At 53.5% G+C, this 25,417-nt stretch overlaps 4 protein-coding genes across 4 annotated transcripts; 3 read left to right on the forward strand and 1 right to left on the reverse strand.

Annotated features, from left to right (window-relative positions):
* Nucleotides 1-3,596: 3,596 nt before the first annotated feature.
* PG998_012647 (uncharacterized protein) lies at nucleotides 3,597-5,284 on the forward strand (the record flags this gene model as incomplete). Its single annotated transcript, XM_066879463.1, has 4 exons — nucleotides 3,597-3,654; nucleotides 3,733-3,810; nucleotides 3,859-4,262; nucleotides 4,331-5,284. The coding sequence occupies 4 exons, from the start codon at nucleotides 3,597-3,599 to the stop codon at nucleotides 5,282-5,284; spliced, it is 1,494 nt and encodes a 497-aa protein (XP_066725847.1).
* A 333-nt stretch (nucleotides 5,285-5,617) lies between these two features.
* PG998_012648 (uncharacterized protein) lies at nucleotides 5,618-5,866 on the forward strand (the record flags this gene model as incomplete). Its single annotated transcript, XM_066879464.1, has 1 exon — nucleotides 5,618-5,866. One exon carries the CDS (start codon nucleotides 5,618-5,620, stop codon nucleotides 5,864-5,866), a length of 249 nt encoding a protein of 82 aa, XP_066725848.1.
* A 2,498-nt stretch (nucleotides 5,867-8,364) lies between these two features.
* Nucleotides 8,365-10,095, forward strand: PG998_012649 (uncharacterized protein; the record flags this gene model as incomplete). Its single annotated transcript, XM_066879465.1, has 3 exons — nucleotides 8,365-8,490; nucleotides 8,610-8,863; nucleotides 8,940-10,095. 3 exons carry the CDS (start codon nucleotides 8,365-8,367, stop codon nucleotides 10,093-10,095), a joined length of 1,536 nt encoding a protein of 511 aa, XP_066725849.1.
* Nucleotides 10,096-14,541: 4,446 nt separating this feature from the next.
* On the reverse strand, nucleotides 14,542-15,719 carry PG998_012650 (uncharacterized protein; the record flags this gene model as incomplete). Its single annotated transcript, XM_066879466.1, has 2 exons — nucleotides 14,542-15,078; nucleotides 15,156-15,719. 2 exons carry the CDS (start codon nucleotides 15,717-15,719, stop codon nucleotides 14,542-14,544), a joined length of 1,101 nt encoding a protein of 366 aa, XP_066725850.1.
* Nucleotides 15,720-25,417: the final 9,698 nt, after the last annotated feature.

Raw genomic sequence — 25,417 nt, forward strand, 5'->3', positions numbered from 1 at the left:
TGTGGGATCTGGCCTTGTTGGCGAATTTATGCCGGTAAGATAGGCCCTTGGGCACGATTCGTTCAATTTGATCTCACCCGGTTATCAAATTACATATACATTTCCAATTAACACGTCACATAACCGGGCTCCCAAGTTGGTCTTATACTTTGTCGTGGGTTGCTTCAAAGGTTTTGTTAGAAGGTGGCGTTGAATCGACATTGGGTAAGTAGACTTGTTCAGAATGGTGGCTTCATTCCAGGAATCGGGATAAGCCCGGAGCCGCTATCTCCAGAAATAATGGTGCAGTGATAGAGTCGCCGAGGCCGACAAAGCCAGAGACACCGCATTTGGTTTCGTGTTTTACTACGATAAAGCTGCTGAGAAACAAGGGCTTGTTTGGAGTTCCGGGGTTGTAGGTTTGGGGAAACGAGGGTTGCGATGTAAAGTATGTAGGGCTTTTGGCATATCTTCGTGTTGCAACATCTTTACATTATCTATTCGTCGTCTGCCTTCGAAAGTGGCATGTTTCTTAACAAACTTCAGATCCGGGTGTGATTCCCAATATGTTCAATTGGTCTACATCGTCAGAGGCAGTTGTGGTTCCAAGCCTAGGTACCGAATCAGTGTGAATACCGGCCAGCTAAGGACTCGAAAAGGGACGCCTTTAATCAAAATCAATGGGTAGCAAAGGATATTGATCTTACATTCGAAGCATAATCGGCGTTATATCATACTGGAGCCGGTTGTGAGAATGCGTGTTCCTTTCTAGTGTTGACGATCTTGCTTCTCTCTGTGCATGTTGAACTTACGATGGATGGTATTGCCCCAGTAGTTGGCGGTGGGATTTGCACAGGGCAGCCCGAAACAACCTAACAGGCCCGTTCAACTCGTGAAAAACACATTTGGTGCAACTTATAGGCTAAGTTTCCATCAGCTCTTGCGAAAATATAAACTACCATTCCTATTATACTTATGCGACGATTCGGCCAAGTCATGTGTATCACGCCTTCGGGGTTGCCTATACTTACTCCTGGCCAAAGAGAACGACGACGTGTGTCTGTGATGATTGCGTTAGATCAAACCGAACAGTTCTGCCGCATGCAGCCACCCATAATACAACTACCTTATATAGTTGCGATATATTAATCGATATTATTGTGGTGTTCTTTGGCAAGCAGTGTCAGCGTTTCTTGGCCGACCCAGCTGTAAAGAACGTGGCTCACCTAATACTGTAATTCGATAACTTTACACATTCACATCGACCTTACCACGATGAGTGAGAATGGCGATACCTGGCGAGTTATACACTGTTCACTCGCTTGATTCTATGCTTCTAAATGAAACCGTAGAGCATATCAGCGGCGGCAACCGACCTATGGACTCTAGACAGTACAGAAAACCCACCCCTTCAATGGAGACCCAATGGAGGTCCAATATCTCGGAGATCAGAACAGGTTAATCCAATAGTCACACAGCCTCCGTAGGGCATACTGTTAAGGCCGAGCAAACAGCTCGTCTCCATCCCGATCTTTCAGATCATATGAGAGCCATGGACCTTAGACCACATCACATACAGAGCCACGAACCTCGAGCTCTTCGGGAAAAGCTGCTTAACAGAAACCAATGGGCCGTTTCGCCTGGTTCTTGGTAATAGATCCTAGGCTGGCTCGAACAACTTAGTCACTATGGTACGTGGAAGCTCTGCGGCTTGGGCTGGGCGTAAGTAGGTACTAGGGCGTAGTCTGTATATCGGACTAATAGGCATTATGTTTGATTAAGATGAGATCTCATGTACCCGAAGACGGTCGAGGAGATGGTATTTGATGATTGGGAACCACGAGCCCTGAGCCTTTGATACTGTCAAATCCAGTGTTTGCTATTCGTTTTTGGGCATCACGGGTGATGCCGAGATCAATAAAAACATTGCAGAGAGAAACCTCTCGATTACTGTCAAGTTGCATGTGGATAACTACGAGCTTCTGGATATATAAGCCTGACTATGTGCGCCATGTAGGTCTGCCCTAAGATTGGGTGCGCGGGCTGGCATAGAAGGTAGTTCCTTTTGACGTCGATACCCCGCCATGCACTGTAAATAGTTCAGAGACCTCTAAGAATGGGCACCCTCGCTAATCATTCATTAACTGTGGAAACTACCGTCGAACTACAGCGTCTATGACAGTCTGGGTTCCTACTTTAATGGTCATGTATATATCGTGTCTATACCCGTACTTTTTTTTTTTTTTTTTTTTTTTTTTGGCTCTATGAGTATGAACCCCTATCCTGATGCCGCCAAATGACTTAGCACTGACGCGAATGCACTCATTAAAAGCGAATTGTCCTCCGTGAGACCGTCTTGGACTCTTCATATGTTATTTATGCGTTGTTGTTCCACGGCCGTTTTCTCGTGCCTCCGGGGGCCGACATAGACGCGGCGATCAACTGCACAAACCGCTACATAATGAACCAAACCTTGGAGAGGTGCATCGCCTACGACTTGGCTTCTTTTCACCTGTCCCTTTCGCTGACCAAACCCATTCCCATACGGGCATACGGGCAGGACTGGGCGTGCGACTCTACCGGCAGCTGACGTAAAAGGTCTCGCCCGTAGAGGAAGGACTCATGGCATACGTAAAAAGGGCTTAGCAGTGTATATCAAGGGTGACGGGGGTTGTTGCGCGTCGTTGTGCGGCTGTGCCTCTGTGAGGTGTGTCTTGGCGATTACCGCATTGGGCAAGTACAGAGCGGGCGAGAGAGAAAGAAAGAGAGGTCGAGCCTTGTTTTAGTCTCACTCCAGAGTACATGAAACTAAGGCTCTCTATACTGGCGGGCAATGACAGCCAGAGAAAGTGAGCTATGTGTCCTGCTCTTGTCGGCTGCTGCGGGCTGACAGCTGCTTTGATTGGGTGGTCGTGGATGTACCATGTAGGTTCATGTATGATCTATGAACGTGGCGCAGTAGCTTCCTGTCGAACCGTGACCAACTACATTGCGTCGCAATCACCGTCCGAGAGGAAGACGAGGCAACCGACATCGACATTGATGATGGATGAAGAAGGAAGGAGTAGACATGGACAACCGACCGAGACAAGGCGGGAAGGCGGTTCCATTTCTGGAACCGGGGTAGCGTTGAGGGAGCGAGTGGGAGTGGGAGTGGGAGCGGTAGGCCAGGTAGGCGAGTGGGAATGGACCCTTGTACTATTTATGTATTTAAGTCTCACACCACTTCCCACCAAAATACTTAGGTAAAACACACGGTCGTTTGACGGCTCTCCTCCAGTACCACGTACAACCATTGACCAATGCAGCAGCCGTCTCGCAGGTTTCGCCAGGGGCTCGGGTTATTCTGATTTCATCCCTCGTCACCAAGTTTTCCGACGTGCCGGAAACTACATCGAAACCATCCGTCAGCCATACCCGTCCGCTACTCCGACTCATTCAATCGCCCCGCCCTTCGATCAAGGGGCCCTTTCTGGTGACCGGCCGTTCGCCTGGCCCACCGACCCAGCAATCGCTGCTGCCTAGCCGACGCATCCTCCCTCCCGAATCGATTAAGCCGACAAAGTTCGGACGCCAGCAACCTCCACGATAGACCTAAACATAGGCGCGGCGCCACCATGAAGTCGCTAAAGATGGGCAAGATGCTCGGCACCATCCGGCGCAAGAACACAAATGGTGCGTGCCCATGGACATTACCCTCCCCCCTCCGCCCCGGACAGAAGACAAACCCACTAACACACTATGCTTTACCAGGGGCTGGCGATGATCCCCAAGGCGATGGGCCAGAAGCTGTTGCCTCCCGGGCCGTGGTATGTCAAGGCACACGCCTCCGTCTGTTCGCACGAGCGATGGCTAATGAATGACCTGTCGCCTCGATAGAAATCCTTCTGCGAATCCGGCGGCCCCAACGCCTCGGGCGACGAGGTGCTTCACCTCCCCCTATCGTCGAGTCCGCCGAGTCCTCACCCGCTGCTGCCGCCGAATGCGCGCGCCTCATCCGCAAGTACCTGAAGAAGGACTATTGGACACGCCCGTCGTACCAGTACAACGCCATTATGCTGATGCGCATCTTGGCCGACAACCCGGGCCAAACCTTCACGAGAAACATGGACCAAAAGTTTGCCGATACGATGAAGGACCTGCTGCGGAATGGCCGCGACCTAAGTGTGATGCAGATGCTCATGGAGAGCTTGAATACATTCGAGACTACAAAGGCCTGGGATGAGGGCCTGAAAACCGTCATCGATATGTGGAAGAAGGAGAAGGAGAAGGCACAGAAAGGGGTAAGCGCACCTTTGATATACTCTCTACACGATGCAGTCAATCGCATGGGTTCTAACTACCTGCTCAGGGTTGGCAACCACAACCACCTTTGGTGCAACAAGCAAGAAATGCGCCGCCGTTTGCATCGCCGCCGAATGCAAACCCCCATTCCCAGAACTACTTCTCGCGTCAGCACCAAAGTCGCAAGTTGCCGGACCCCATCGAGTTGGCGAGCCGCCTGGAGGAAGCCCGGACCTCGGCCAAACTTCTCCAGCAGGTCGTTACCAACACACCTCCTGGCGAGGTCCTGAACAATGATTTGATCAAGGAATTCGCAGACCGTTGCACGAGCGCCAGCCGCAGCGTGCAAGGTTACATGGCCGCCGAAAACCCCACGCCGGACAACGACACGATGGAAAGCCTGATCGATACGAACGAACAGCTGCAGACAGCCTTGAGCCTGCACCAAAGAGCCATGCTCAATGCCAGGAAACATGCCGGGCTAGGGGCGCCAGCTGAAACGCCCAGTCCTCAGGAATCGACGGGGCCGCAACCCAACGGCGCTGGCTCGCACCAGCGTCCTACACCTCCTCTCATCGAGACCGACGATGAAGAGTATGCGCCTCCGGCCATGCCCCCGCGAAGATCCAACGGGAAGGGAAAGGAGCGAGAATATGACAACTCGATAGCCGGGCCGTCGAGATCACACACCCCGAGAGCGGAAGAGGACCCCTTTAAAGATCCCCAACCGGATAATTATTCAAGTGGAGCCGCCGGCGGTTCGGGATCCGCCGGGGCCACTGGCGGTGGTGCCTCATCGGGATCTTACCTCAACGAGGACACGCGTCTGTCCTTTGAGCCCTTCCATCCGGGGTTCAATGCCACGCCAAGCTACCTCGGAAGACAAGACAGCTCGGTCGGGAAAGAGACGATGCACGGTGCGGCCGGTGGTGAGGACCGGATGCCACGAATCCCAGACGACGAAAACGTCTCCGACGCAGCGCAGCAGAAGAGCAAAGGGCCTACGATGTATCGATACTAACCGGGCGTTACTTGCTTCTCCTGCAGCGGACCCTGAGGGTTGTTGTTGATACATAGCGATGCTTTGAGAGAAGGTTGCCAAGAGGCGGCGGCGGCGGCGGCGGCGGCAAGGGACAATACAAGCGGGCTTTTGCGCTATTTCTGCCAGCATTGCATAGGGATACCATATTGTTCAGTTCTGGAGTTTCCAATACCAACTAGTTTCCTGCGACTCTTGTTGGGGTTTATGATTTAGCTTATTATGAATACTAATGCGGTGCTTCCCTCCAGCAGAGGCCATGGCCGGCCCTATAGTCATCTTGTCAGATTGTCGAGACGGGCTGGGACGAAACCCATGGATGTCTATGAAGCCGTCTCGAGCCAGACAGACCCTGAAAGTATGGCCTTGCCTCCGGCTGTCGTGCGCGGCGCAGACTTTACACAAACTGGCAGGCTCCACGTGGGAGAGGATGCAAATATGTATGACTCGACAGTCGGGCTCGAAGTGACAGGAGTGACAAGTGGAGGTCACAAGTCGGGCCCGGCTCAGATCCTGGAAGAGGTGCTGCAACATGCTGATCGGTCCCTCTGCGAGGCAAGATAAGCGAATCTAGTGATGCTGGCGATAGCGAGAAACCCATAGCCTATAACAACGAAACAGTTACTCGATGCAGCATGGTTGCTTCTTGTCGATGGAGCCGGAGAAAAGGAATAGGAAGGCTAGGGAGGTCGAATCCGACGAAGTGGCCGTCTCCCCATCGCCCATCTGGAGCAGGGCTAGTACACGTAAGTAATACGACTTTGACCGCTTTCTTTGCACTACCGGGTACCGATCGATACAACGCCAGGGCGCTTCCATTGTGGATACAGATATGTTTCTAAGCGCTAGTCTGTCAGTCCAAGCAAGGGTTTTGACCCCCATCTACGGGCGTACGTAGACGACCACTCGCATCTCTATATTGTTGACCCATCAATTAGTATATACGACTAGAAAGCACGCGCCTGCGACTGTACCTGTGCGATGGTGCCCTGCTTGCGTGACAACCCTGATCCTGGATCACCTCGCAAGACATTCTAGAAACACGCATGGAACTGGCGTCCACTCGCAAAACAAGGTGAGCGGCCATCGTGGGCTGTTCCCCATCCAAGAGACATGGCACATGGCAGCAAGTGAGCAGAGAGCACGCATATCGCAACTGGACCCCGAGCAGGAGGGAGACATGTCATGGGGCAAAGGAAAGAAGGACAGCTTTGGTCCAAGACGGCGTTGCTGGCGGTTGGGCCGTCGCTGGATTTAGAACATGTTATTGTCTGGCATCTCTGCTTTTCAGCCTCATGCACATTGGGTTCGCTTCGAGTTTAGTGGCTTCCTGTGGTGTTCGCGCTGCCACGTTCTGTTCCGGGGCCCTGCCGAGGAGGCATATGTACACACACCAGACAGAAACAGAAAGTTGGCAGAAGACAAAAGGAAGGGTTCGTGACGGGCCTGCCAAAGAGATTAGGCGAGAAAGGTGGTCTGCAGCTAGTGGGAAAGAGCTGTTGCGATTGGGTAGCCACGGTATGCAGGCCAAGCCAGCCATGTACAGATCGTATTGGTTGTTCTGCCAATCGTAACCAACGTCATTTGTAATCTCATGTTAAGCCTGCCTGCCAAGCATGGCCCATTGCCCGTTGCCTATCTGTGGTTCGTTTTTATCTCCGTTGGCTATTATTTGCTGAACCAACAGCCAGAGAGAAGCCGGATTGCTATGTGGTCAATTACACCATGTATACCATAAGGGTGGGGGAGGCGAAGAGAGCCCTGGGCTTTCCCGCCGCCCACCGTTTTCCAAGGGCCTAGAGGGAGGGTGCCCCCCCCCAGCCAGGCCCCTCTGCCCCCTGTCGTGCAGCAAAGTGGGCGGCTTGGCGATTGGATTCCCGGGCATTTGGGGCAGCGGTTCGTTTCTAGATCCAACTCTCTTTGGGGAATACTTGCGAACTTCGGATTGCTGCAGATGCCCTGAAGCCAGCCAATCACCAGCCCCTGTTCGACCTATCGAGTTTGATATTCCCACTTGGACGGGTGAATGAGTCTCTTCCTGCTCCCTCTCCTCGGCGACGATGGGGAATCGCTTCAGCACTACAGCGCAGCAATATGGACCCCGACGCCGTCGAAGCGAGAACGACCCATCACGCCATGTTCATCCCATCGTCCAGTAGTCGCTATGTGTTCCCTTTTCGATCGCCGGCCAAGTCTTGTTGCTGCTGAGTCGCCCGCCCGTCGTCCAGTAATACAAAGTCGCGAGCCCTTGTCCCCATGTCCCATCCTACCGGCATACCCGCGCCGCCGTTATTCATACCGCTACCAGGATAACTTGCGTCCCCCTCTGGCTAGTCATTCCCTTTCGCATATCCACCTGCATGCATATCCTGCGATTCCCGTGTGTCTGATACTCCTTCGCCCTGGCTCACGCCATGCCTGATCGACGTCAACCTTATCCGATATCCCTCGTCCCTCACGGGCCACACACTCTTTCGTCCCATCTGTGGTGCTGCGGCCTGCCCTTCCGGATCCCTCGCCCGCCTGTCTAGCTGCAGTTGCTGCACGCCACAATTTCGCTCCATCTGCTAGTAGCAGTAGCAGCAGCGGCAGCAGCAGCGGCGGCGGCGGCAGCAGCAGCAGCAAGCAGTAGCAGAACCTGCCACCTCGCTTTTTCCCGACGAGCCTCTCGTAATTTACTCCCCATCCGGCCTAGTCGGCTCTGTCAGGTAGACGCAACGCTGCAGATGCCAAAACTGCTGACGCCGCCGGCCACCCTTCACACCCTTCGCACCCTATTCGCAATAAGTATCGTGCATGCTCTCGCACATTTCAAAGCCAGCAGTTCCTCTGCTTACTCCAATCCCGTACAGCTGTCGCTTGCCCTGCCTGCGTGTGCCCTTTAGCCTAGCCAGGGTTGCTGTTGGCCCATAGTGTCTCGGCCACTCAGACACTGTCGCTCTCCTCAACGGGACCTGTACGTTTGGTTGCGCGGCATGGGGCCTCTGACAAGCGTCCTTCATGTCCGTTTCCCGTCGGCTCTTCTCTGACTGCTCTTCTGCCTACCTTTCTATTTAGTCAACATGGCCCCAACTCAGGTCATGTGCAAACCTTCCACGACTACTTCCTCCCTCAAGTTAAAAGATCCTATTCGCAGTGGAGGCCATGGGCGGGTGATCACGATATCCATGTTCCCCCAGCGCCACCCAGTTGGTCCTTGGACGATCTCAGTACCGAGCTTCTGGCCCTGGTACTTATCCATGTACGTCTCGCCCCTACCTGATACATCAAAACCGCGCCGAATCTTACCCATCTTCGCTCCGGATAGCTGAGGGATCTCGACGCACGTTCACTGGAAAATACTCGTCTTCTGTCCACGAGGTTTAATGCCATCGCCACGCCCATCAAATACGAGTTTTTGCGTTTGACCAAGCGCATCATCGCTCCGGAATCCAGTTTGTATTTGCCATGTGCGTTGCAAAATGCGTACAGATACACTCGCCATGTCGAGGTAGCTAGCGATCTTGATCCGACAAGAGTCAAGCAGCTCCTCGGCGGCGTGCACCGCTTGTTATCCGTCAGGTAGGTCTTTTCTTCTTTGGGTTCAACTGATGCCAGGCCCTTTTGGTTAGACAGCCCGCTGACGCGATATCTGCAGATGGAAGTACGTGAGAGGCGAGTTCTGTCGCGGTGGCATGTATGTGCCCTCCGACATTCTCAGCTGTCATCATATAGATCAAAACAAAACGAAGTTATATGTGGACGACCTGCCCCTGAGAGACTTCGGGTCCGAACCCGAAGACACTTATCTCCGAGCAATACCAACAAATATTCTTACGTCGCTGAAGATGGGCAACCCTACGCCACCGCTGACCACGCGGCTGGAGTCCTTGAAACAATTGCTGTTACATTCTAGGCGACTCGATACTTTTCACTATAACGATAGGGGCCAGGGGACGCGCCTGGAGTTCGCAGACGGGGAGCGGCTGCCAGCCTTCCAAGAACTGGTACTGCAGTCATACGACTGGAACCACACGGCGCAAGACGTGGCTCGGCACTGGGACTTCTCGCGACTACGTCTTCTGAAGCTCATCGATGTGCCCATATTCGAATTTCTCCGGTCCGTCCCCTTCGACCGCCTTCTGGACCTCGAGGAACTACACTGCGAGGACTTCAGCGCCCACCTCCCCGATCGCCGACGTCAAGCCACCGAAGGGCTCTACGTGCTATGCCGGCAGATTCGGGCGCTGCAACGTCTTAAGATCACATGCCATGTCGAGTATTTCCCCGTCGACGCCCTCCTCCGGCACGCCAAAACGTTGGAGGTCCTGCGCTTCCGTGACCATATCGGGTTTGGAGAGGAATACCGCGGCTGCCCCACGGTGTGGATCGACGACCTGGTCAAGCTTTCCCGGAGTATGGTCTACCTGCATACGCTGGAGCTCGACATGGACATCACCATGTGCGACCCGCCGCTCTTCCTCCACGGCCTCTGCGGTTTCTCGAGACTGCACACCTTAACGCTCCATGTCCAGACGGTTATTAGCACATTGGAGGACCTGCCGCCCAATACCGACCGCGACTACGAGGCGGCCATGAAGACATTCAGCATCCTGGTTAGGGGTAAGCAGGGCGCCACATGGCGCTCCATCACTATCAATGTCGGCGGCTGGCGGCGGCATCTCGTCCGCCGCCTGGATGCCGGCTGGAGGGCGCTTAATGAGCAAGGCATCTACGCGGAGAGGTGTTTCGTGCTGGAGCGAAATACGGAGAATCAGATGATGGTCCGAGAAGAGGTGGCCATCGAAGGTTGACGGTGTTCAGATCAGCGGCAGAGAGGAACTTGCTGGATGTTACACGGTACGACAGAAGGAAAGAACGGAGCACGCGCTTCGAAGAGAGACATATCTGGGCGACGATAGATATCAAATATAGCTAGCTATAGGCCAGGGATTTCATGAATTACGAATGACGAACTTGGTACCTAATACATAGAGCCTTAGTATACTTGGGCGAGCTGGTAGAAAATACGACATATAAGTAATCTTAATGCTTATAGCATTCACTATTTTACTTGTGATGAGCCTAGTCATCGCGCGTGAGGTTCATATGTGCGATCAGTCAATGCCGAAGGCGATAACTGACTACTACTGCTGCTACGCCAGTGTTTCCGTATCAACCAAGCAACGGAGAAGCCATTAGCTCATATATTTCGGGTAGCTCATTGCTCGAGTCGGCGGGTGCGAAATCCGTACGTCACGGTCTCGTGCTCGGGCTCGGGCTCGGGCTCGGGCTACCGCGAGATGGGATGGGGTATTCGCAGAAGGCAACAGGCCATCCATGTTCCGAAACTGTTGGATCACCCGACCCGCCACCCGCTCCCGTTTTGTGCTTCTTAGAGCGGGCACTAAGGCGCCAAGATGGCAATGGCAGAATAATAGGACGAACGGACCTCGATTCCGTTCGTTCTTTCGTCCGTCCCTGCCTTGCAAGGATAGGGGAGGCGGGGATGACGGGTATAGGAAAACCAAGCTCGTCAAGTACATGACCACGGACATCAAACATCATCCCAAGACGGCAGCTCACAGGAAGACATAGGCGGAGGCTTGGCTGATGACCAGGCTTGCACGTACAGCCATACACCACAACTGATTCGCAAGTCCGAGCCGCGACTCCGAGACAAGACGGTATTAGTCCAAAACTAGGCTTCCATCACCCTCCTGGGAATAGTGCCCACACGACTTTGCATCGTTGTCAGGTGATACCATGACTCGATGTAGGAAATCTCGGGCTGTGTTTTCAACTTTCGGGGGTGCCAGTATATCCAGGGAAAATCTCCAGAACTGCTCAAACGGTCTTTGGAACATCTATGCCTGACACCCTCTCGAGATCAAACCACTGGAGAGCAGCACCAATGGTGGTCATCTTGGTCGCCTAATCCACTAGCATGGCATAGATCAATGATAGGGGGGTCCTGAGCTTGACTTTCGGGCTCTCCGAGGGAGTGGCAAGATAGCCGGCAACCTTCACGACTTCTTGAGCTTCGCAGTGTGGTGCTGACATAAACCATCCAACACGTTAATGCACCTTATCCCATGTGGCCCTTGATGCACCAGAGGGCAATGCGTACGCTGCCGGAAAGAACGGCAACAACGAAGTGGATTACGGGAATCCATCTAGCGAACAGTCAACACACGTGTGGTTCGGCAAGCCTCCGAGCTACGCCTAAGAATCTCCAGGTACCTAATCATGTGTAGATTTAGTCCAGGAGCTAGGATTCCTGGTTTTGAGCAGGATTGCTGCTTTCGAGCTTTTGTTTATGCTACAGGCTGGAGAAGGTTGGCATGTGGAAGTTGACGTGGCGAGAGCCCAGCGAGTATAGCATCACATGGGTCCTCATGCAAGTGACCGGGCCGAGTCGTGGGTCTTGACAGGGGTAGTGAGTGGAGCTCGACCGGCTATAGTCACGAACATATAGTAGAGGCTGAGTTCGCCCAACAAAAGCTGCAACGGCGAGCGGTTGTGACAACTTGCAAATGATCCGTATTTCACATGGATTAGCTGGCTCGTAGAGCGAGCTGTGCCCAAGTTCGCTAGCAACGACCACAGTCTCTGCCAGGCCAGAGCTGGGGACCTGGGCGAATAGAGGAGCGGCGATATAACAGAACTTGGGCCGTAGTGCTCGACAATGTCATCACCCAGGCTATGAAACATACCCCTCAGGATACAAATATCATCGCCCTTTTCCGAGACGAGTTACCGTTGGGGACTGGACTAGACAAGAGATCTCATCCCAAATTTGCACGCGCAGCAGCAGTGGCGGATATATGTGCGATCCCCGGAGCTCGTTGGAGGTAACTACTGGTATCAGAGTAGGAAGGCTTTTCGCCGCTGTACAACGTATACTGGATCGAGGTTGCCGACGCTCAGAAGAGGATATTTCGGTGACGGTTCGGGATGTCGACAGGTACGGCGGGTTGGGGTGACCTCTGTGTTTGTCCTCGGGGTCAGCAAATAAGTAACCAATCGAAACCCTCGCCATTCTGAAGAAATCATGTGGCAGACACAACGCTGTCAGTTGGTACGGCAGAGGAACAGGAGCAGAGAGGTTGAACAAGAAGGACAAGAAATGAAGAAGAAGAAGAAAAAAACCGCAAAAGGGCCCCATGCGATTTATGACTCGTGATGGTTGCAACACCAGACGGACTGCCCCGGCTATATAGACGGGTACCGGCAACCGTTGAGTTGTGCCCGTCAGTCGCCGGCGTCGTTTAGCAGAACTGCGGCTCGAAATGGAATATCATCATAGCTTGTCGTGGACTTGCTAGACGCGAGGGTACGTACTACTATGAGTACACCAGGGATAGAGGAGGATGACTTCCTGGATCGTAGAAAAAATCGTATTAACAGTCGTAGATGGAAAGCAGGGACTGGAAGGGGAAATTTGCTTGGTTATAGAGTAGTAGCATGTTTCCTGCAAGCCCAGAGCTCCAGATCTCCAGATCCCCAGATCTCCAGATCTCCAGAGCCCAGCCAGAGCCCAGCCAGCCCCTCTTGGTGTTTGGTTGTCGCCAGTCCGGTAACAGTGACGAGATGCGAAGGTTAAACTTTCGGATGCGCACGTTATTACGACAGATTGCGGGTGTCCCGAAACGAGGGCAAGTGGCAATCAGTCAGCCTCCTGCAGCCTCCACCAAACCTTGGTTAGACGGCGCGAAGAACAGGTGGTGGGCTGGTGTTGGGTGTGTCCCATTGGGAGCGGGGGGGATTCGGCGAGACTGCCTGTTTCTTCCACCTGGATCTCCGGCCAACACATTGTGGGTGTGGCCAGTAGGAAGGAGGAGGGGGGCAAGGAGCTCCCCTTACTTGTCGACTTCTTCCGTGACTCTGGTCGCAAATTAGTTTCAAGACGGGTTTGCCGCTAACACTCGATCCGACGCAGCGAGGCGCGCAAGGCAGGCCGAGCCAGCCAGCCAGTGGCAGTAGGCAGTAGCAGCAGCCAGCCATACGTGATAAAACAGTGACCATGGCAGCATGGTCGGCGGGAAAGTGGCCACAGCCTTTTTCCCGGCCTATTCTAATCCAACTGTGCTGCTGGTGCAACGGCAACAGGGAAGCATGCCGGGATACCGTGGTTTGCGAGAAATTACTCGGCCGGCCCTGGGTTCCGCTGTGTGGCGAAAATAGCATAGTCCAAAACCAGCCCATGGCCAGCACCCATGGGGAGCTGACCGGACACTCCCAGACACGTCTGACAGGGGAACTGGCCTACTCTCGTTTGCATCGTCGTCAGCATCATCATGTGCTTATCAAACATGACCAGTCCACCCTTTTGTCGCTCCACTCGCCCACAAACATGCCAGCATGCCTCTGGCCCGCATCCTAGTAGTGCTTGCTTCTTGACGAGCAGCACAGGACTTCAGCACGCACACGCAAAAATAAGGGACCAACCGCCCAGTACGGCGAGGGGTTGACATAGACTGCCCGGTTCTCTCTCTATGTACAATGTAACGAGGAAGAGGTGGTTTTCGTTCCCGTTCGAGCAAGAAGGTCTTCTTTATCGAGAACCCGCCTTCACATCTCTGCATTCGGGAGCCACCATGCCATCCGACCATAGCCTGCCACTGCAACGCCCTCTATCCCTCTCTTTTCTCTCTTTCCTTCGCTATATGAACTCTCTCGCTCTCTCTCCCCCCCGTCCCCTCCTGTCGAGTATGTTCTTTGGCAAAATCAGCAGCAGCAGTAACAACAAAACAAATTGCAGAGTCGATGCCGCGAGGCAGGCCCATCCTCTTCTCCCCTCAACTTCATAGAAACAATCTGAAATCTCATAACATTTTGAAGCCTGTGCGGAAAACAAAACCAGATTTGATATACCCGCTAACAGTGTTTGTTGCCAAACTAGAACGTGATCTAAAAGCCACCCTGCATTTCTTTAACATGGCCCAAATAGAACCTGCCAAGCTAACGCTTTCACCTCCCAATATCGAACCATCAGAACAAATGCAGCAGTGACGAGGCGAAAATTCGAATCCAGTCGAATTACCCACGTAAAATGTTTCGAAGCTCGGCCCTCGATCGTGAGCCACGTGCCTGACCTGTCGAATCGCGTACAAACCCTTTCCACTGGGGAGACTGTCGGGCCGTATAACCCCATTATTTTCCTCGTCGATTCAACCGACCCAACATGCCTTTGTCGATATCATTACCCGAATCCATTATATTACCCAGGCTCATAACAGAACTGGCCGACGTGCCGCTCACAGGCGGTCCAGAAGAACCGCCTCTCGGCGGGGGAGTGCGGTTGTCGTACCCCGAGGGTTGTGCTCCCTGTGCCGCAAGTTGCGCATAAGGAGCCAGATGGTTCGGACTACTACTCGATGATGGCGAACGTCTCCGAGAATTGTCGTCGGGAAATGTCGTCGGAGGCGGCAACCGCATGCTGTGCTCCTCTTCGGGCGGCCGCGGGCGTCGGATGCCCACAACACTCCCCGTCTCCCCCTTTCTTCGGGGTAAGAATTGAATGACCCTGTTGGCGAGGGTAAAGGTTGGTCGTATCCAGGAGGTCCTGCAGAGTAAGGACCACCTCCTGGTTGGGCGTTGGAAGGGCCACTCAGTGGCTGGCCGTACGCCCCAAAGAGCTGGGTACCGGGCGGGATGCCGTTCTGAAGCGCAGATACCGGTACAAAAGCAGTAGACGTAGATGAGGATACTGGCTGAAATATGCACTCTTGGTTCATCTTAATACAGTTTGTACATTTTCCGCCCGGGGAATTCGCATAGCCACTGCATCGAATCTAAAAAGAAAATTTAGTATTTGCCCAACTGTTACGAGCTCGGTGTAACCGCTTTGACGATGACTCCTTTGACCTACCTTACGTCGCCTACAATACCTGCACGCAATCGATGTCCTTTGCCGCGGCGCAGAGGGTTGCATCACCTGTTGCGGGTACTGTCCTGGTGGTCCTCGATCTGGCCGGTATGCAAAGTCGTAGGCAGCATTTGCGCCATAAGGCGCTGGGCGCGCTGCTGAATAGTACGGCGGCCCTCGCGGATCTGGGGGATAAGAGCCTCTGGCATCTGGGGGTGAAGGCTGAACAGGCGGTAAATACCCATGGGGCGGGGCGTAGCCGCCGGTCGAAGCGGGAGAATAAGAGCCTTGGTGACCGGTGGACGACTCCGTCGAAAACCCGTTTGAAGAGTTTGGCGACGTGCCGTAGCTACTAGAAGCCCTAGGATCCCATCCTTGCCCACCTTGGGCGGGATAACCACGAGGGTCCTGGATGGACGGTAGGGTCACTGCTCCCGACGCCATTTGTGATCGGTTATGATATGCAATGGATCTGGACCGCTCGTCGTCTTCTCCCGGAGGAGGAGGATACTGCGACTCTTCGTTATGATCGTATCTTGGTCCCCTGCTGCGACGGTCTTCTGCCATGCTACGATGACAGACGCTGGAGGGCGCCAGGGTGAAGATTGTAGGTGTAAACCCACGTGGTTCGGTGTACTCTATTCTAGTGTTTGGGATAGAGTGATCGGACCTTGCGAGATGGCAGGTTCCTTTGTGTGTAAGTGCTGCTGGACGGCCCAGACTAACAGCAGGCAAGCATGTCAGTCAGTCTCCTCACCACGCGCGCGCCGGAACCAAACAGGCGTCTGCGACCGGACAGGTTGGTTGGTTGTCTCAGCGCACAATATGATGAAGCTGGTCAGCGCACGCGTCTCTGGGGAAGGACGAGTGGCGTGGCGTGGCGAATCGGTTACTAATAAGACGTATCTGTCTCCGTCTCTGTTCTCTTTCTCTCTTTTTTTCTTGCGCGCGAGGCGCTTGCACAAACCTCGACTAAGGATGAACAAGAGAGCTAGGAGGGGAAGCGAGACACAGCTCCGCCTGGGCAAATCTCCGACGGAATGAGGGAAGAAAAGGACGTAGTGGAGAGATGCAGAGTAGGAACGGGCACGAAGTTTTTGGGTGCAGCAGTGGAGTGGCGGGGCCAACCGTGGTGAGCGCAAGACGGACGGACCGGGGCCTACTTAAATGTGCCGGGAAGACCAGGTCTGCTATGTGAGTGCGGGATCTCCCTTGAGTTGGCGAGTCAGGACCCTTTAATATCCAACGTCAGTCAGTACTGTAAGGAATGCACCAGTGAGGAAAATAAAGACGGTGTTAGGAATAACTGGAGACGGCAGAGCTGCAGGGCGTGGGTGCTGCAAACAATAACATCATTTGGCCGTAGACGCAGGTTTTTTTCTCTCTCTCTTTGCTTTAGTTTCTGGCTGCTGCTGATGCAACTACCTACTCTCTGGGTACAGGAATCGTCAAGCAGACCTGAGAATATGTAGCTCAAGTCTAACGGGGAAGTGCCCTCGACTGGACGGGAAGGGAAGAAGTGTGCATTCCATAACAGAACGAGACCACTGCAACCCGTGCAGCCGATGCGCACGCAGCCGGGGAATGAGTGACGAGGGAGAGAGTTGGGCGTTGGAAGCTGCTGGGTGCTTGTGTCCCCCAGACCGAATACCGATTTACATAGAGCTGGCCCTGCAGATCGGAATCCATGCGACGAGGTGCCCAGGGCTGCGATGGAGAACAGGAAGAGAAAAGCCGGCGACATACCTTTTTGTGTCTTGTAGGGGCCAGTGGCACGTCGTAGCAGAGCAAGCCGTGGTGCCGTGGTTAATAGAACGAGGAAGGGCAGATAGGCGGGCAGGAGAGGCCGTTTGTTCGTGTAATGTTGGTCAACCGCGATTAATGACAGATGATGCGGGTGTGTGGGCTTGGCTTGGCTCTGCTTGGCTCTGCTTCGCTTGGGGTTGCTGCGCAAGGGCCGTCCAGTCTGTCGGTGACCACGAACTAGTCTGATGAGGAAGGCAGACGGCGAGGTCCCGTTCCCCTGGGGGATGGATCAATGGATGGTGGTGTCGGTCTATCTGCTTTGGAGTGAAAAGAGCAAATGGAACGGGCGGCGGGCAAGGGCGCCTCTAGTAGTTTTCCCAAGGGATGACTCGCCAACGGGATAGCGGGAGCTGAGGAGCGACTATCTGGTGTTCGACTAGGCAATGGCCGCCAATTCGGGATCGATTGGCTTGCAGCGGAAGAAAGGATGTGGATGATGGGAAGAAGTGTCAGAAGCCCAAGAATCCCAGTGTGTGTGTATGTGTGTGTGTGCGTGTGTCCCCCCAAAGCAAAGCACCTGCACCCAGGCGCGCCCAGGACAGGGCCCAGGACAGGGCCCAGGACGTGCAGTGTGTGCGGTGCCGTTACTGTTGCGGTACAAACAAGTACGTACACGACAGGACAGGGTGGGGGTGTTGCGTCGAGTGGCAGGGGCGTCGCTCCAGTCGCCTACTTACAAGACTAGGCGTGCTAGGTGTGCAGGTGTGCTAGATACTAAGGTGGCCGCTAGGTAGGGCTCTTCCTTAGCCTTGTACTTGGATGCATGTGTGGCAATGGCAATGGACCAAGGTTTTAGGTAGGGTAGGGTATCAGTACCGAGAGGCGGTACTTAGCCAGAGGGCAAGAAATTTGGTCTAGAGAAGGGGGGGCAAGGGCTGGTTGGGAAAGCCGCGGATCCTTTACCAATCAGGTCCAAGTCTGGGGGGCGTCTAATCCCGGATCCCGCCAGTACGGACGGACCTGCCAGGCCGCAGGACGGGCCGCAGCTGATAAAAGACCCAAATTGATTCGATCGAAGCCTGGCGGGAAATACTGACGCTTTCGTGCCGTCGTACAGGATATGTAATGCCCGCCTCGTGCCGTTGGACGACCCCGAAAAGTCGATGCAAATTAAGACAACACCAACCAGTACGGGGAAAAAGTAATGCATACAGTTTGTGAGGAGGTAATAAGTAATTAGGTAGGTATATTTAAAGTATGTAGGTAGGGGATTGTAGTTGGTGGATTCGGGTGTGCTTGCTTGCTCTCCTCTCTCTCACACTCTCTCTATCTTTCTCTCCCCCGCATTATTCTCTTACTCAATCCTTCTCTCGCTCACACAATCGCCCTACCTCTCTTTTTTGTTTTGTTCCTCGTCTCTCTCCTCCATGCAATGCCAGGGGCAGAGCGAGGGGAGGGGGTCGGTAGAATGCTTATGAATGTCTCACATAGGCGCGGAATTGCGCCTTCAAACGTCCTCGAGCCGTGCCGAGCAGCATCGGCTATGACGCAGAACATGCAGGGAACCTTGGTTCAGATCTGAGATTTTGCCGCTTTGGGGGGGGTGGATGACTCGGACCTTTTGAGTCGCGACCTTCTATCGTTACATCGACCTGTCTTTCAATTCAAGAGGCACCAGGCCAGAAACCAGGGCCCGATTAATTGTAATGGTTTGTAAAAGTCTGGTAGCCGTATATTGCATGTTGCGGAAGCATCGGGTTGTCCCGTGGTGGCAGCAGCGAAATCCGGCTTTTTCCCTCTATCACGCTCACAAATTTGATGCTCTGCCATGCCAGCGAGCCAGCTCAACAAACAGAAACCGACTAGCGGACATGCAAGGTCACACTGACAACGGTAGGACAATTTCACCAAGGGCCAAGCAGCCAAGGTCCAGTCTGTCCAGCAACGCTTCACGCGATAGGTCATCTAATCAGCCAGCCATGGGTTAGCTCACCGTGGTTCACTATTGGTAGGTAGGTTAGAGGCGAGGGAGGGAGGGAGGAAGGGAGGCAGGCAGGCAGGAGGAGTCCGAAGATGGCGACGGAGTGTTTGCAGTCAGCCGCTCCATCGTTGGTTCGTGTCGCTTTAGCTGCCGCTGCTGTGCACTGTTTCCTCGTGGGCCGGCTGCAATCAAAGAATGACAAGACAAGATCGAGCGGTCCGTTTTGGTATGTACATGCATGTACAGGCGGTACAAGCTTACTTGCACGGTAGCTTCCATCAAAATGACTTGATGGCTTGGGCCAATGCGTTTGTGACAGGTCCGGCTCGATTTAATCGATTTAATTTAGGGGTTTGGATTTAGGTGCAGGCTACCTGGTGGCCCTTCGACAGAGTTCCCTAGCCAAACATGCATATTGCAGGTGCTTGCGAGTCGATAGCAGAGCCCTATTACTGCCCTGTCATTCAGCCATGCATGTATGCATGCTATGCACATACATAATATATCCAACACACAGCAGCGTCCCGGTGTTCAAGACCACATGACATGTTGCCGCTCTGCTTATTAGCTGCAGCCCGCACCATTCGACCCCAATTAACCCCTCCCCATACTGCATGGCCTCCAGCTGCTAGTCGGGAAGAGGGTAGCTCCTCCGCCTCGGTCCCAGTGCTCTGGCTCGCACATTGCTTTTTCCCTGCAAGAGACCCTGTCAGTTCGTTTGCTCTCACACCGCTCCTTGCGATGCCATACGCCCCCGGCCTGCTTTAATAGGTACGCATGTACTTGCGCCGAAGTCTGAAAAGCATCCTGGTCTTCTCGTACGTTCTTCTTTTCAATCTTGTCGAGACTGAGGACGTAACACTGTAGGCAAGTAGGTACTTCACCTTACTCCGTGCGGGCCCGTGGCATTGGGCTCCCTTTTTCTCCCCTCGCGGGCCAGCCCTGCTCGAATCTCTGGTACGTAATGTTAGATCTGCTGGATCTGACGTATCTCTGCGAGCCTTCTTGCTTCTGTCTCTCTTGTCTCCCGCAACCATGCCACTGACGGATTTGGTAAGGTATCGGGTGCCGCAGCAGGTCCCAGCGACATGGCACGTCGAGGATTTACCCGTCATTGGAAAGATCCGAGGAAATGCACAGCATCCCTGGCAAGGTTGGCAATCAGAACGGCAGGCATGAGAGCAGAACAGAGCTGTGGCTTTTTTCCCACCGCCAAAATCCGGGTCAAATGACATGTACACCTGTCAGATGGAGCCCAAAAACCAGGGTCAAGACACTCCGCGCAGGATTAAGGTATTTCGTCGCGGGTCATCGCTGAACTGAACGCACCCGCTCCCAATATCCTCGCCCTGCCACAAGGATCTCGAAGGAAGGGGTTGGATTACTCGTCACCGCCGAGGCTCGGTGGTGGCCTTCAACGCCATCATTGGAACCCAAATCCATGAGAAGGAAGATGTCGGAATGCACGGCGACCCCTGGCCTCCATGTGCATTGCCTCTACGTATGCATCCATCGGGACTCACGGACGCGGACTGAACTAGCACCAAGGATGCTGCTGCGAGATTCGGGTTCTCAATTGAACCGTGGCCATGATTACATTGGGCATTGGCAGTCGAGGGAGGGAGGCTGGCAGGCCTCGTTGACGTACTAATACGCTACTCGTAGTGCAGTGCAAACTAGCAGGGCGGCGCAGCAAGCACATCAGAAGTGAATGTGCACAGCATTCTCGGTACCCGACCAGTACCTACGGTATGGTACCTATTTCTCGTGGAGCACTACCCCTGCCGCCGCGTGCGATAGCAAGGCCACCTCCCGCTTTGTTTCGTGTGCTAACGATGGTGGCTGCCGCTGTGCTGGGTAACCTTGGAATCCTAAGCACGTCAGTGTCCGTTTTGCACGCAGCTCTGTGGGGTAGAGTTGCAAACATAGCGCAATTATATCCGCCTTTCGCTCAGCGCTGCTAAGAATTATGGACTGAGCGGCCCTTACCTCGTGGAGCTCTCCGAGGCAAGGCCGTTGGCACTATGTCGTCCTACTGGGAGGGGCGTGCCTCTTCACGATCCAATGATTATCGAGATCGTGGCTATTTCAACCTACATACCATTATAGTGTGCCAACCATTTCCACTAGAACTCCAAAGGCAGCGGCCGGGTTGGTGGAGGAGGACTCGTCTAAGGATCTTGCGCTTGACGCTAGCCGTGTCTAGCTCAATTAGCACCGCCCGGCGCACAACATGCAAGGTCCCGTCGGCTAGATGATGTGCTGTTGGGAAGCGGGAGAACGGTCCTCAGTCTTCAGTCCTCAGCCCTCAGCCCTCAGCCCTTAGTCCTCACTATACCAAGAGCCATTTCTCGGTTGATGTGTTCGAGGCCTGCCTCGCAGCGGCGCCTTGAGATTCGCTGAGTGCCTAAATCCAATGGCCGAGAGACGAGAAGATCATGGCACCTAGCCCCAATCCAACTGGTGTTTCTTGAAGCCGCGCATCTGTCTGATCGCCGATTCACGTCGGGGTACTACAACTAGAGGCTAGCCAAGGTGTCCCTACAACGGTGCTGATTTGAGAATGGGCGACCAAAACTGATACTAAGCGTCGCTGCTGTTAAGGAGGGCGGCGTATGCGAGGTACTGCCTCCTGCTTACCTCTTGACAGCAAACCTGGCGAAGTACGGGAGGTTACATGTTTCAGCACTCCTGGTGACCTGACAACCCTGGCCGCCGAGAGCAACCATTGACATCCACGGGAAGGGGCCGTTTGCTTCTATTATACCCCCTTCAAATAGCATTACCCTGGTCTGTTTGTTGTCTGAGCCAAGTACGAGACAGGATGCAACTCGGCACGTCACGGCCCAGCCCTTCCGTTCAAACAGAGTTCGGCCGGGGAGCAGAAGACCCCATCTTGCCTTCTGGAAGCATTTCAGCGAGGGCGGCAGGTGGATGGGCCTCTGGGGTATGCAAACATCCCTAGTGGCCACGTTGTTGCCCACAAGTAAGATGGCCGAGGTAAGGGGGCCATTCAGATGAGCTGCTGCAAAGACCTGCATTGTCCAGCTGAGACGATGCAAAAGACTGCTAGCCTGCTCGGCTTGAGTCGGAGCCTAACTAAAGAGCGACGTCAGATGGCTAATAGCAAAACCCCTCCAAAGGGGTTCAAGTGCTTTCGGCCCAACCCCGAGTCCACCCACTTCAAGTGGATTGGAAACTCGGTCCCATATGTGTCAATCAGCCAGTCATCTATCTGTTTATTCACTCACCTGCGTGCGTACCAGGCCTATCCCTTTCAGACTGCGGTGCCGGCCATGGAAGTATCATATCGGAGGTCAGCGATTTCGTCGCAGTTTCTGATTGGTCCCGTCGCCGTGTTTAGCCTATCCAATCCGGCCTAGGTCGGTCATCCAAGTCGAGGTTGGTGGGCTTCATTGCTTTTTCCCGCTTCCTTCTTTTTCCTCACCTCGCAATGTCACATCGCCGGGACGATATACACACACATGGTTGCTTATGTTGTCTGGATGTGTGAGTGTGTGCAAGTATGCGTGTACATGTGGTACATGGCATGACATGCCATGCCAGATGTTGTCTTTGCATCCTTACCAGATGAGATGGGAGAGGGCTGCTTAATCAATCGTCGATGTAACCCCTCATGATCAGTTGAGGTATGATGCCCTGTGGTTGGGACCAATGGACGAGGTTGCCATTTACTGGTTTGGGTTGCATTTGCTGTTGTCCAGCTACGGTGGGTGTGGTGGTCTCGTCAGCTTCGCATCCCAATCTGGAAAACCGCCGGCCAAATATGTTCCGCTTTGCCAACTTCTGACCTTGGAAACCGTTTCCTGTTGGGTTCCTTAGTGTTGCAGTGCCGCCAATACGCGCGACAACAATCCTTCCGAGCTGCATGTCAAGTCCAGTCAAGGAATCCCATGCGCCTCCAACGTATGATCCCTTGCAAGTCCAACACGCTCGCTTGGCACCAAGAAGCTACGAAACACCGCCATTTTCTCACACCTTGGTCAGGACCCTGGTTACCTTACCGAAGGCACTGTGCCCTCCTTACACACCTTCTGGAAACCCAGCAATCCATTTAGCTACTGACGTGTAAGTGAGCTAAGAACCCACTCCCTGCGTGCCTAACATAGATATACACGGGCAATCAATGTGACGATCGCCAATGCGTCCGCCCTGACTGTCGTCAGTGTAAAATGCTTCACGATACCAAGCAGAGCTTCGCCCTTTGAATAAAGCAGAACCATCCGACACATCAGTTAATCTTGACCTCTGTGCATGAGGGAAATGGCGAATGGGCAGCGCGCGGCCGAATCTGCACATATGCGACGGGTGGATGGCTCTCGCACGCTTTCTCGTCTCCCCCCGCAGAACCACCCGTGGGTGGTAAATACCGCCGTGGTACTACTATGTATGCAGTTCGCCCGCTTTTAGGCTCTTCCCGCGTCCCGTCATATCCATGCATAAATGAGATAGCGGTGGGAATCCAGAACAGCCTATGACTTTCTCGAATGACTCCCTCCTTACAGAAGACGCAGCTTCGGTTGGAACTCTTTTGGTCTTCCTGCATGAATGACACGTCGCTCGCGCCGTGGGAAAAACGCTCTACCCCAACTCCCAGGGCGTTTGCATATCAAGGGAATCCCCATTATATGGTGGGACCAATCACCTATCAATCAAGGATCCGACTCCACCGCGAAGGAGATAATGGCAGGCTTCTATGTACATGGCTATCTACATATGCAGCGTATGTACATATCCAGCTGTAGCTGTTCAGGGTTCTGGTATTATTGTCAAGATGGCTTGGCTTATCTGCATGGATGGAAATGCGTGAGGCCACTTACCACCGGAGGCTCTACCCTTGCGACATAAGAACCATGTCGGAAGCTGATTAACTTACAGGGTCGCATGCGGTCTTTGCCCAGTAATTTCAGCCGTTATCATATTATAACTTACATACTTACATAGGCAGGAGGAGGATGGATCCGTCCGTATCTCGTCTTCTATATGCCATCCTTCTATAAGCCATCCTTGTGGTGAGTGTTACGGCATGAGTTGCTGTTCGCGATATACTACTCATGCCAAACTGGCATGTCTTATCCAAATTGCCTCTACTGATCAAGTGGCATTACAGTTGCTAGTAACTATCGCTCAACCAAGATACGGTTAGGCCTAATTGTCAAGTTGCTCCTACACATCAGGACTCCAGAGATCAGGCACGACCCAGCCAACCCATCTTCGGGTCTCGTGAGTATATACTAGTACTTACACACACTCAGACATCTCTTAGGGAGGAACGCCCATCATCTCTCTCGCGTCAACCTCCACCTGAAATTAACTTGAGATGAGACCAAACCTTAAAGTGAGCACAAGAACCAAACTCAGCCAAATCCCCGGAGAGCATGCTTACTTGTATCTGCTAAGAAGCAAATGTCGCGAGCCGGGATTATGGGCCCTGTCTTAACATGTCCCGTTACCTACCCACCGTCTCACTCAACAATCAGCCTCTTGGGCGCGCTTGGTGGTATATGCGGTGAATCTACGGGCGCCAAATTAGGCGACCCGGAGTCATCTAGCTTGCTGGGGCACACAATATCGGAAGGGGGTAGCCTGCAAGCTCCACCACCGCGGATACAGTATGAGCTACTTACCGCGCAGGCGATAGCTTCCTTGCAAGAACAGAAGGCACTCGCCGATATACCATCCGCTAACCGGACAATCGTGTATGTTCTACAGTGGCCCGTCCGTCCAGCCCGGTCCCGAGTCGAATAATATCACAACATATCATGTCATGTAGTAGTTCAGCAAACCTCGGAATCAAGCAGCAGTTCCTGGCCAACAAGACGGTAAGGAGGCGAGATGGTAGAGCGGCCGGCCTTCTTACAGCTTGCCACGTATTGCTACTGGCCATTTGTAAGTTCTGCATTCGAACAGCGTCCCAGCAGAGCGGGCAATCCCCCGCCCAACCCCTAATTGTCTGCCATACAACAGGATTGATTGACTAGGAAACTAACACATGCACCACAAACAAGGGGGCTATGGAATCCTTCCCGTGTGATCTAAACAACGGTTGGCGCATATGTAGCTGATAGATGATGATGTTATCGCAAGGCACTATGTATGTATAGTGCCTGCAACAAGAGCCGCAGCACTGTAACAACATCCAAAAGCATCGAGTTGCAGAAGACTAAATCCCTTTGTGGAGAAATAGCTCACAGCTGTATATGTCGAGTGCCCAATCACAGTAGACGTGAGAGCGGTGCCTTTTGGATGATCATGGGTAACGAGGCGGGCTTGGCGTAGATAGACCCCAGATCTTGTTGGGATTTGGTCCTCCTGGGAAGGGTTTGGTTGGAATACGAGGCAACAAGCAGGTTGCATGCTCTGTATGTGTGTGGTATGGTCTCTGGCGGATCTTAGACGAAGGCCGCATTTGCTAGCTTTCCGAATATTTGGGCCAGGTAAGCAGCCATACAGTCACCAGAAAGCAGGGCACCTACAGGTAGGCGGCTAGATCAGCTGTCGTGCATATATATACCAA

This window comes from Apiospora kogelbergensis (assembly GCF_038363985.1).
Source record: "Apiospora kogelbergensis strain CBS 113332 chromosome Unknown utg000008l_segment0_segment0, whole genome shotgun sequence".
Taxonomy (NCBI): Eukaryota; Fungi; Ascomycota; class Sordariomycetes; order Amphisphaeriales; family Apiosporaceae; genus Apiospora; species Apiospora kogelbergensis.